Consider the following 13,577-nt stretch of genomic DNA (forward strand, 5'->3'; position numbering starts at 1 on the left):
CAAGTATAGATGATATCTGACAGTGATTAAAATCACTATCATAAGAAACGCTTCGATGCAAATCTGTAGATAGTGTTTCCTTTAGAGAAATTGGTGAAATATTTTAAAAGCAACATGAACTCTTATTTCTTTAATTATATCCTGATTAGTAGTACTTTGATTTTAAAATATAATATATGAATAAATACTAATTATAGTTTTTAAATTCAGTATGAAATGTGAGGCCAGCTATGATAGTATTATATGATAGTTCATAGTATTGGAAGGATGATAAGAAAGTAGAGCAGCGAATAAGTGTAGCAGAGATCANGGTTGATAAGAAAGTAGAGCAGAGAATAAGTGTAGCAGAGATGAGAATGCTTAGTTGGATGAGTGGAGTGACTAGAGAAAATAGGATAAGGAACGAGCATATAAGAGGAAGTAAAGGTGTTGCGTCAATCGTGGATAAGATGACAGAAAATAGACTTAGATTGTTTAGTCATGGTATGAGGAAAGAAGAATCGAAAGCTGTAAGAACAGTTATAGAAATGAATGTTGAAGGAAGAAGAGATAGAGGAAGACCAAAAAAGAGATGGAGGGATGCTATTGAATGTGATTTGAGGACAGCTGATGTGAGCGTAGAAGATGTGGGAGATCGTGTCAAGTGGAATCTTAGGATAAATGTGGCCGACCCCAAGTAGTTGGGATTAAGACATAGAAAAATAAAAAGATTACCAGAAATTCCGGTGGCAATTGACATAATATAATTGTTGTTTGGGAATGTACAATTTAGCGTTTAGTTGGGATTAAACAATATAGTGTTAAATCAATTACCTACTCTATCGGTTGTATCTCAATATACACTAAAATTTAATACTCATATTAAATGTAATGTAACTCGAAAAATATTTGTTTAAATGAAAAACTATAAAATAATTTGTTTATTTATAATTGTTTTTTAAACAACTTTTGTACGAAACTTTTTTTTGTAAGTGAAATATTTTTTGAGAAAATTAAAAAAGCTCATATTTTTTAATTTTTGCGAGGCTGTAAAAAAAAAAAGCTCAATTTCAATCAATGAGGACTATTAGTATGTCATTATACATATTTTAATTCAACTATTAATCAGACAAAATTTGGTTGGGAATTTTTTAAGAAATTTTTCCTTTGTTGACTTGCCTAGATGTCAATTTTAAACTTGTAATTGAGCNAATTTTTCCTTTGTTGACTGGCCTAGATGTCAATTTTAAACTTGTAATTGAGCTAAAAGTTATGGTAATATATTCAATTTATTTTACTATAAACTTTCATAAATCTTTATCAAAAATTTTTCATCAACTTTAAAGAACCAAAAAAATAGGTTAAAAATGAAAATTTGGACTGATTATTTTTAACATATTAAAAATCAAATCAGTAATAATTTGAAAACAATTTTTTTTTCTTTTAATTATTTTTTATATGTAATTAGTAATAATATAAAAAATTAGAACTGATAGATAAAGTCTAATTGCAGATTTGAAAACAACGCGAAACTTTGATTTAGAAAAGTATATTTTTGCTGTCCAGTGCATTCATTTATAGTAACAAATAGTTTTTATTGATAATTATTGTATCAAGCCCTTTAAATTTTTATACACGTAAAAATAAAGCAAAATACAACTTCTTTATTATTTTTATAATTTCTCCGTTTAAATTACAATATTAAATTATTAAATATCAATTTCATACTAAATTTAAAAACTATAATTAGTATTTATTCATATATTATATTTTAAATTCAAAGTACTACTAATCAGGATATAATTAAAGAAATAAGAGTTGATGTTGCTTTTGGAATAATCCACCAATTTCTCTAAATGAAACACTATATACAGATTTTCATCGAAGCGTTTCTTATGATAGTGATTTTAATCACTGTTAGATATCATCTATACTTGTCCCATCTCTGCCTTGTCTACACTGTGCCTCGATCCCACTGTGCTACCGTTTTTTTTTTACTTAAAACTGCCATAACTTTTTTACAAAGTGATTCTTCTAACATTAGCCAGTCAAGAGATAAATATATCTTTGGGAGTGAAAAGTTTTTCTTTCATAGATCTATCTCTAATGCTTTATAAAGGTATATTTTTAGTTTGACAACTGATATTATTATTTATTTTAAATTAATAGCGTTTGATTTTTTTATTTAAATTTATTCATTTTTGTGATATAACACTTTAAATTTTGATATTTTGAAATGACATGTATAAAATAAGCAGGGCTATAAAAACAGGGAGCTAATTGTAGCATGAAGTATTTATACTTTTGTAGTATAATCTGTTAAGTAAATATAATTCATAATATAAAGTAAAACATTTTTTTTAGGATACACTTTAACATGAAATTATTTATATTGTAAAAAATGTATTACTAATAATTAGTTCTATGTTTGATTTATAGTACTATTTATCAACTTGATTATTTTTTTACTACAAAAATGACTAAGTTTTTATGACTTATTTAAACAATAAAAATATATACTGTGGAGCATTAAAAAAATACGTAGTCTTAAAAGTTGTATATGTTGTAATTGAAAAAGTTAATTTAAAAGAACCTTTATGAGGCATAATATTTGATAAATACAAAAAAAAATAAATACTCAGCACAGTGGGGACGTGGCATAGTTAGTTTCAGTATACATTTAATCTGACAGTGATTACCATCATAAGAATAAAATCACTATCATAAGAAACGCTTCGATGCAAATCTGTAGATAATGTTTAATTCTAAGAAATTGGTGGATAATTACAAAAGCAACAGATCTGCTAGTTCCTTATTTATATCCTGATTAACTATTTCCTTACAATAAACTTCAAAAATATTAAAAATGAATGATTTTAATTGTTTGTATGAATAAAGCTAGTTAAGCTACTTTTTATTTGAAAAAGGAATATTTTTTCGGTTTTTAAGAGTAATAACTTAAAGTAAATACGAATTGTAATCATTTGACGTATCGTTGAAAAAAGTAGATCTAGTGAGGGTTTGCAAAATAAATCGTAGCTACAAAAAGAACCACATAGTAAAATAATATTAACATGAATATAAATTTCTTATCACGAGGGGAGACTATAGTGATAGGATCCTATATATTTATTGAAATTATTGAATCTAAATGAGATAAATATCAAATGATTTGAAAATTTTATTCTAACTCAAAAAAAATGCAAAATATTAATTGCCACAGACTGATTTTAATCTCGTACTCTAAGCGTGAGAGACACAGATGTTACCAATTCGGCAACTGTTCGTTGCTTTCGTCACGTAATAAAATTGGCGATTAAGCTAACTCAAATTTAAAAATTACTTTTAAGACTTTAAAAAAGTAAAAAAATTTTAATCAGTTTAATATTTCATAAGTTCATAAGACATAATTTCTTATGTTTTATGAACTAAATTCTATGTCAATTAAATTATATAATTTTCATGAAAGTCAGTGTAATGCCCTTATAAGATATTTTAAAATAAAATAAAATACAAAACTCAGGATTTTAACGCAAAAATAGCATATTTTTGAATACGGTAGCCATTTACACATAGAAGATAGGTTGTCGGAACAAATTTTTTTTTTTAATTTTATAGTACATGACATAAGCTTTAATATTATATATGTTGAAAGGACGCAGTATTTACATTTTTAAAAGTTAAGTTGAAAAAGTTAGTTTTTGTAAAAAAGTTGCGATTTAAAATCCCCCCCTGTGAGCAGCATATGTGTTATATTTTCAAAAAAAATGATACCAAATGAAAGAACAATACTTAAGGTTTTAATATAAAAAATATTATTTTGATTTATTAATATTTGAAAAAGTTATGGCAGTATTAAGTACAAAAAGCATCCCGATAAAAGGTGATTTTTATCGCAAACATTACATTTTTTTTCATTTTATAGTATATGATATAACCTTTGATTTGATATATATTTAAAGGACGTAGTATTTACGAAACATTTTCAAAAATTAAGTAAGTTTTTGTATAAAACTTGCTATTTTCAATCCCCCCCAGCGAGCAGGTAAATTGTTAAATATCTAATGAAAGAGAAATATCTAAGGTTTTAGTATAAAAAAAAACCCAGCACAGGGGGGTCGTGGCACAGTGGTGACGTGGTATANAAAAAACCCAGCACAGGGGGGTCGCGGCACAGTGGTGACGTGGCATAGATAGATCAAGTATAATGATATCTGACAGTGATTAAAATCACTATCAAAAAAAACGCTTCGATGCAAATCTTTAGATAGTGATTAATTTTAAAAAACCAAGCACAGGGGGGTCGCGGTACAGTGGTGACATGACATAGTTGAATCAATTATAATGATATCTGACAGTGATTAAAATCACTATCAAAAAAAAACGCTTCGATGCAAATCTTTAGATAGTGTTTAATTTTAAAAAATTGGTGGATTATTCCAAAAGCTTCATAAACTGCTAGTTCCTTATTAATATCCTGATTAAGATAAAGTATGTAGAATGAAAAAGGGATTATTAAAAAATAGTATTTCCCATAAAAAAATTATATTGATCAATACACTTTTCAATAAGTTATAGCATTATAAAGTTAAAAATGTAAAAAATAAAATTGAGAATTTTCACACAATAATAGCATTTGGTAGCCATTTTCACCGTGAAGACGAAATAAAGTCCGAAATTTGATTATTACATAATAAAGTAGATTACATTAGCTTTAATTTAATATATATATAAAAGTGTCAGACTTTCCGGAACACTTTTAAAATTTAAGTTGAAAAAGTCAATTTTTTGTGAAAAAGTTGTCATTTTGAATCCCCCCCTGTAGGCAGGTAAAAAGTCAGATTTATAAAAAAAATATACCAAATGATAGGTAAAGACATCATGCATCTACAAAAAAAAGAATTATATTGATCCATACATCTTTCGAGAAGTTATAGCATTATAAAGTTAAAAATATAAAAAAGAATTTTTTTACAAAAATCGTATTTTTTTTATTAAGTTTAATGTCTGTTTTCACCATGAAGATAAAATAAAGTCCGAAATTTTTTTTTACCATTATAAAGTATATTACATTAGCTTTAATTTAAGATATATATAAAAGTGTCAGACCTTCCGGAACACTTTCAAAAGTTAAGTTGAAAAAGTTCTACTTTCTATATGTCAACTTCGATATATATAGTTAATTTAAATAAAAGAATATTTCGAGAATATTCTCGAAACTTCTATTTTAATTCATTACAAGGGTTTGCCTTCTTTAAATTTTTTTGAAGTAGTGTAAGACGGACTAGGATATTGTTATCCTGAATTTGTATTCAGTATATATCAAAATCAATTGGTTATAACAGCACATTCTTGCTAACATGTAATAAAAATAGGCGAGTAGAAGTATGTGGCCGAAAATGTGTAATGATAAAATTTATTTAATTATTAGTAAACTATAAGAGAGCAATTGTATAACAATAAATTGAAAACTAAACAAAATATACACTAAACTAAACTGTACTAAAGTCAATCGAGCTAAATAGTAAGAGCGACTTATCAAAATAATCGTATAAACAAAATTGTTAATAAAGTATAGTGCAATAAATATATTGCATGAGAACATGACTTGGCGACCATGTACTAATATAGATGGAAACCTTTTTAACCAATAGTTACTCAGTTGTGTTCTTTCGTGTCCCGCGGGTTAAATATAAGTTCATAAGCCAACTGACAACATTGCTTTCAAAAGTATGTATAATAAAAAGGGACAGAACATTGTGTGATATTCGTAAGGATTAAGAATAATTTCAACAATCAGGTTATGTATTCTAATAATTAATAAATTACCTAATTTTAGTAATATACTAATATTTTACCATATGGACGACGCTACCGGTCGTCCAAACAGTTCTCGTATGTACACGCGTACCCGAATATGAAGAAAACAACTTTAATGATCGGACACGAAAATGTATTGTAACTATTTTACAATTTAAAAATTTGCATTTTTAGTAAAAAATATTTTTAAAAAATCTAGAATTAAGAAAATACAATCAATTTTATTTTTCTAATTAGTTTTAGTAGGGGTACGATCGTCCCGTCGTTTAAACCACGAGTCGCCATTTATGTTTATATATCATATGTTATTTAATTACCTTTATTGTGTGATTGATTAATCATTGACCACTAAATTTCATCTAAAGTAATAATAATCTTAGAAGTATTTTTTTGGCTTTGTTGAATACTATTGATCATCAATTTTTAAAGGGTTAAATATTTTTTAAGTGTGTTCTTTATCTTCATAATATTTTTTTTAATAGCAACAAACATTTTTAACTTACTTATAAAATAGAAATTATTTAATTTAAAAAATACTGCCAGATAATAATCATCGAACCAGTACTTCGGAAAATATAAGTATTAAGTAGACGGAAATAAGCTCCCGTGAAACGTTTAATGATAAAAGTATACATAAATTTATTAGAGCAATAAATTAACTACTAAACAATAAACTGGCGACAAATTTATTATTTTGAATTCGATGGGCAGATATTGTAGAAAATGAATACTGAATCAATGGAGTTAGTAGTAAGAGCAACAAATTTAAATAATCAGATGACAAAATTAAAGTGTCATAAATATAACTAACTTGGTTGTCACATGGTAAGATTAACGGCTCTTATTTTACCTAATAGTAACTACGTTTGGTTTCTCTGGCCCAAATTATAGAAATTAATACATGAGCAAATTGGCAACGTTGCTTTCATAAGTCTGTATTATTAAAAGTGGAAGAGTGTTAAAAACAGTCGAACGGTGTGAACACGACGTTGCTAGTAGCTTATGAACTAATTTTTTATTTCAATTTATTGCTCTTACTTTTTGTGGCTCGATTGACTTCAGTATTAATTTTCTCAAATATCTGTCCTTGGAATTAATCAATAAATTTGTCGCCGTCTTTAAATTATATTTTCCGTCTACTGAAAACATTGAATGTATTGCTCAAAATTTGAGCGATATACACCGTTTAATGGTTTATAGTAAAGTGTTACTATTAATTAGTTTTTCTATATTATTGTTGTTTTTCTTTTTTTGTTCTATTTTTAGCAGAAATTGTTATTGTTTTATGGAAGTTTAAAATTTTCGGTTTACGTTTTATTTGAGACTAAATATATGTTGTAATCTATATTAATTAAATTGCAGTTCTATACAACATTTACATAATAAATATAGTTTTAAAAAACACGCTTTTAAAGCACATCGAACTAAAAAGTTAAAAATAATTTTTATAATACGCTTAAAACAATAATGAACGGAAAAGTACTAGTATTATTGTGATAAAAGCGTCGGGCGCTCAATATACGAAAAATATGGCACAAAGCACCCAAGCTTTTTTTCACAATACTAGTACTTTTCCGTTCCTTATTGTTTTAAGTTAATTTTAAAAATTATTTTGAACTTTTTAGTTCGATGTGCTTTAAAAGCGTGTTTTTTAGTTTTTTTAACTATATTTATTTTTTACTTTTTAGTTTCATGTTATGATAGTAGTTGCTATCAATATCATGGTTATAACGGGTACCGGAAATCATGGTTCGATTCCGGAGAGGGAGTCTGAGAAACGGTTACCACATCCAAGAAAAGCAGCAGGCGCATAAATTACTCACTCCCGGAACGTGGAGGTAGTGACGAAAAATGACGATACGGGAATGATTCCCCCGTAATCGGAATAAATACACTACATATCTCTTAATGAGAATAAAGTGTATTAATATATAAGTTTTAATAGTAATTAGAATATATATATATACATTAAAGCGACTTAAGTACGTAAATGTATCATGTACGAATGTGGAATATATAAATGAATATTAACATATATGTATTATATATATTAGCGGCGGAGGTAGGAATATATAATCTTCGCATAATATCGCGTCACTTTCGCTGGTGTCGACGACGCGATGTCCGGCGTGATCCTCGGGCGTCAAAAGGTTAGCAGCGTTGATGGCGACAGTGCGCGAGTGCGGATCGGTTCGTCGACGTTGTCACTTTGACAACAGGAAGAAAATTACGGTATCATTTGCGGCTTGACGTTGTGGGCCGTGCGGCACTTGATGGACTTTGCACCGCGGTGTTGGTCAGTCAAATATTCATAGTAGGGCGACGGCTGATAGAGGTGACACGAGTCGCGGGGCCGTGTCAGTCAAAATAAAAATTTATTTATATACATATATATAATTGATGACACGCGTGCGTCTACGGGTTGGAAAATATTGTTGTCGACGATTGGTGAGCGTGGTGGGGTGAATGCGTTACGACCGTTTAGTCTCAAGGCCGTGATATGTGCGTGTGGAAAGTTACAAACACCCAACACATGTGAAACGTACAAGCGTGTTAAAATACGTTACCTAATAATCAAACATAAATATTTGTTATACTAATTTGATGGATTTTGTTATTATTTAGGTCATATACGAAACTCTTATTGCAGATTTGAAATTGGCGCAAAAATGGGTTTAAAAAAAACCCAGCACAGGGGGGTCGCGGCATAGTGGTGACGTGGCATAGTTGGATCAAGTATAATGATATCTGACAGTGATTAAAATCACTATAAAAAAAAAACGCTTCGATGCAAATCTTTAGATAGTGTTTAATTTTAAAAAAATTGTGGATTATTCTAAAAGCTTCATAAACTGCTAGTTCCTTATTAATATCCTGATTAAGATAAAGTATGTCGAATAAAAAAGGGATTATTAAAAAATAGTATTTCCCATAAAAAAATTATATTGATCAATACACTTTTCAATAAGTTATAGCATTATAATGTTAAAAATGTAAAAAATAAAATTGAGAATTTTCACACAATAATAGCATTTGGTAGCCATTTTCACCNAATTTCAACAATCAGGTTATGTATTCTAATAATTAATAAATTACCTAATTTTAGTAATTTACTAATATTTTACCATATGGACGACGCTACCGGTCGTCCAAACAGTTCTCGTATGTACACGCGTACCCGAATATGAAGAAAACAACTTTAATGATCGGACACGAAAATGTATTGTAACTATTTTACAATTTAAAAATTTGCATTTTTAGTAAAAAATATTTTTAAAAAATCTAGAATTAAGAAAATACAATCAATTTTATTTTTCTAATTAGTTTTAGTAGGGGTACGATCGTCCCGTCGTTTAAACCACGAGTCGCCATTTATGTTTATATATCATATGTTATTTAATTACCTTTATTGTGTGATTGATTAATCATTGACCACTAAATTTCATCTAAAGTAATAATAATCTTAGAAGTATTTTTTTGGCTTTGTTGAATACTATTGATCATCAATTTTTAAAGGGTTAAATATTTTTTAAGTGTGTTCTTTATCTTCATAATATTTTTTTTAATAGCAACAAACATTTTTAACTTACTTATAAAATAGAAATTATTTAATTTAAAAAATACTGCCAGATAATAATCATCGAACCAGTACTTCGGAAAATATAAGTATTAAGTAGACGGAAATAAGCTCCCGTGAAACGTTTAATGATAAAAGTATACATAAATTTATTAGAGCAATAAATTAACTTGTGGGCAGGTAAAGGGTCAGATATAAAAAAAAAATATACCAAATGATAGGTAATGACATCATGCATCTGTAAAAAAAAGAATTTATATAGCCATTTTCACCGTGAAGATAAAATAAAGTCCGAAATTTTTTTTTTTTCATAATAAAGTATATTAAATTAGCTTTAATTTAAGATATATATAAAAGTGTCAGACCTTCCGGAACATTTTCAAAAATCAAGTTTAAAAAATTAATTTTTAGTGAAAAAGTTGTCATTTTAAATGACAACTTATGCATCTATATAAAAAAGAATTATATTGATATGTTTATTTTTGAAAAAGTTACGGCAGTTTTTAGTAAAAAAAATTGAAAAAATTTCGAAAATTAGCGATTTTTAAATTTGTAATTTTTTTGGAGGTTTCCCCCATTTACGNTTAAATTTGTAATTTTTTCGAATGTTTCCCCCATTTACGGGGAACGAGGGAATTTTTTTCAATTTTTGAGGGTAATGTCTTCGACTAGATACGATTTGTGATCTTTTGACGTATCATTGAAAGAAATCGGTTCGGTGAGAGCTGAGAAAAAGTGGTAACAGACAAAAAAAAAAAAAAAAAAACACATCTTAGTAAAACCAATACTTTCTCAGCTTTGCATCAAAGCTAAAAGTATATTTTGGTCTCGGATGAAAATTCTTTGTAGACCAGTAAATTTATTTATAAATAATAAACAATTTTTTTTTCTAAGTATTGCATAATGATTTTTAACTTTTATATATATTTGACATAAAAGTAATAACTACTTTATAATTTCTCCTTAAAAATTACAATAGGGTCAATCCATGCCAAATCATCCAGAAGTGGTTGCACGACCACCTCATATTTTTCTTAAATTTTCAGGGTTTATTATTTATGCTATAATTAGATTAAAACAATTTTTTTTTTTTTTTTTTATGACTTTCCGATTTTTAGGGCTATTTCAATGTTAAAAATGTTAAAAATAGCCAGATCGTTAAAAAACACACAGATTATTCAATATTAACTCAATCGACTTAAAATTTTAGGATTTTAGATTATAATAATAACTTAAAGTTAACATTAAAAAAAAATGTATGTGAAATTTCAAACTTAAATGACTTTCTAAAAATGGTGCTTTTTTTGAGAAAATTGGCGTTTTTGAGCTCACCTAAAACCATTAAGAAGTTATTATTTTATAGTGATTTTCAAATGTGGTATTGTATAGTATATAATCTATGTTTTAACTAAATTTCAAATATTTAAAACAATTTTCTTGGGATTTAGAGGCCTACAAAGTTAGAAATTTTATAAAAAGACACGTATTCTAGGTGCATTATCTCTGTTGGGGGACCTAATTTCGAAAAAATTTTTTTTTAATTTTTTAGTTATATATCTGCTTATTACACCATAAAAATTTGAAGTTTGAGAAAAAAGTTTAACATGTAAAATTTAGCATTAGAAAATCAGTAAAAATCCGTTCAAAATCATGTAATTTAATAATACTTTTTTGTTGTTTTCAAACCATATTTTTATAATTTTTTTATATATTACTGTATATGTAATATATTACAATACAATATATTATAATTATTACATATAAACTTTTCTGTATGAATTGTGTATAGGTTTTATAGGTTGTATTGTGGATATTTTTAATTTTAAATCTAATACTTTGGCGTTGTTTGTCTTTATAGATATCTAATTCGATAATTTTATTCTGATATAGATTAGCAAGATTAATTAAATTTTTAGAAAAAGATCCATACACTGATTTATGACAATCTTCATTTGTTGATCATAATAATGAAGATGAAAAATTATTATTATTCTTAAGAAAATTATAATTTTGTAGTACATGATGAAATTCAAAGCTTCCATTTGGTTAATAAATAAGCCACTCTTTATCCCTTTGTTTATTATTATAAAATAGAAAATATGATTAAGTGTCGATGTATATGCATAATTAGTGATCACATGGAACATAATACCGTTGCTGTACATACATTTCAAAATCACCATATACAAGATAATAGATTATCATTAGACATTAGACGGAACATCTCATATTTGTTGAAGTGTACAAAACAATTTTGTATAAAAAATAAGTTTAAAATATATGTATATGCAGTCTATACTATGTACTTATTAAACTATGTACTACAAAATTATAATTTTCTGAAGAATAACGGTATTGACGAAAGGTTGCCGAGTTGGTAAAACTTATGTTTTACACGCTTGGGGTACGAGGTTCCAACTCGCGTATAGCAATGAATTTTTTGCATTTTTTCTTAATTCTTTTTAAGTTAGTATAAATTTTTAACTCATTTACATTCAATAACTTCAATAAAGATCAATGATCCCATCACTTTAGTCGCCCCTTGCAAGAAGAAATTTCTTATTCGTATTAAAATTATTTTACTATATTTTAAGTTTTCGCTTCGATGCAAAGCTGACAAGATATTTTTTTGTGACTATCATTTATTTTCTCCGCTCTAACTTGACCTACTTTTTTCAACGATATGTCAAATTACTACAATTCGTATCTAGTTGAAGATATTACCCTCAAAAATTGAAAAAAAATTTCAATTTATCAATTAAACAGTTACTTATCCCATGTTCTCCATACAGACAATTAAAATCATTCATTTCTAATATTTTTAAAGTATTTGTTGTCGAATTTGATTTGATATGATAAAAGTATTCAACTACAAAAGTAAATAATTTTACTTTGTAATTTATTAATTTTTTTACTCTATTAATGTATGCTACTACTAGACTATAATATTACAAATTTTTTGATAACATGTTGCTATATAAATAATTTCTAAAAAAAATGATGTTTTTTCTCCTGAATTAACAATTGATTTTTTCAAATATAATAAAAATTTTATAATATGCTCAATTGAGTAAATCTTCTTAACAACTTTGTTTTGATTGGTACATTTAGTTAAAGTAAATCATTAAAATTAATTAAGTTCTGAATATTTCAATTGTAGAATCTTTTCTACAAACAACAAAAGTTACTAGGAAATTATTACTATTACTTCTATTTAAGTTATCTATTACCATAAAAATGCAAAAAAATATTGAGCTTTTCTGATAAATTTACAATAAATAGTAATTATAAAACTTTCTGACTGCATATTGATCTTAACGATTCAATTTTTTTAATTGTCATAAAATTTTCTATTTAATTATGTCAATGTCAAACTTACCAATTGAGCTAAAAGTTATGGTAAAATAAATTTTTTTTTTTTTTTATAAACATTTACAACAATCAACTTTAAACGATTAACAAAATAGGTTAAATATGTCATTTTCCTTATTTTTAACTTATTAATAATCAAATTAATATTAAATATTATATCAAATCAGTATTAATTTAAAACAATTTTTTTTGTTCTTAATTATTTTTTTTTATATGTAAAAACTATTTTTTAATAATATTAAAACTTAGAAGTTATAGAAAAAGTCTAATTGCACATTTTAAAACATCGCGAAAAGTTGATTTAGAATAGTATATTTTTGTTTCTGATGGAAGTTCCTTGTAGTCCAGTGTATAAAACTTATAACTTTGTTAATTGTTATAACTTTATCAAAAATGACCAAATCAGTATATTTTTTTTTATTTAGATGCATGTCTTTATCTATCATTTGGTTTTTTTTATAAATCTAACCCTTTACCTGCCCACAAGAGGGATTCAAAATATTAACTTTTTTTTTTTTAGTTAAAGTAAATCATTAAAATTAATTAAGTTCTCAATATTTCAATTATAGAATCTTTTCAACAAACAACAAAAGTTCCTAGGAAATTATTACTATTACTTCTATTTAAGTTATCTATTACCATAAAAATGCAAAAAAATATTGAGCTTTTCTGATAAATTTACAATAAATAGTAATTATAAAACTTTCTGACTGCATATTGATCTTAACAATTCGATTTTTTTAATTGTCATAAAATTTTCTATTTAATGATGTCAATGTCAAACTTACCAATTGAGCTAAAAGTTAAAGTAAAATAAATTTTTTTTTTT

At 26.3% G+C, this 13,577-nt stretch overlaps 1 protein-coding gene across 1 annotated transcript in view; it reads left to right on the forward strand.

Moving 5' to 3' along the window:
* The window catches only part of LOC126905064 (uncharacterized), a 12,440-nt gene extending 1,122 nt beyond the window's left edge, over positions 1 to 11,318 (forward strand). Inside the window, exon 3 of the mRNA XM_050684456.1 lies at positions 11,267 to 11,318. Coding sequence (XP_050540413.1) covers positions 11,267 to 11,318 — 52 coding nt within the window. The remainder of the gene's footprint in view (positions 1 to 11,266) is intronic.
* Positions 11,319 to 13,577: the final 2,259 nt, after the last annotated feature.

The sequence above is a fragment of the Daktulosphaira vitifoliae genome, unplaced genomic scaffold, assembly GCF_025091365.1.
Source record: "Daktulosphaira vitifoliae isolate Bord-2020 unplaced genomic scaffold, ASM2509136v1 Scaffold_4, whole genome shotgun sequence".
Lineage (NCBI taxonomy): Eukaryota > Metazoa > Arthropoda > Insecta > Hemiptera > Phylloxeridae > Daktulosphaira > Daktulosphaira vitifoliae.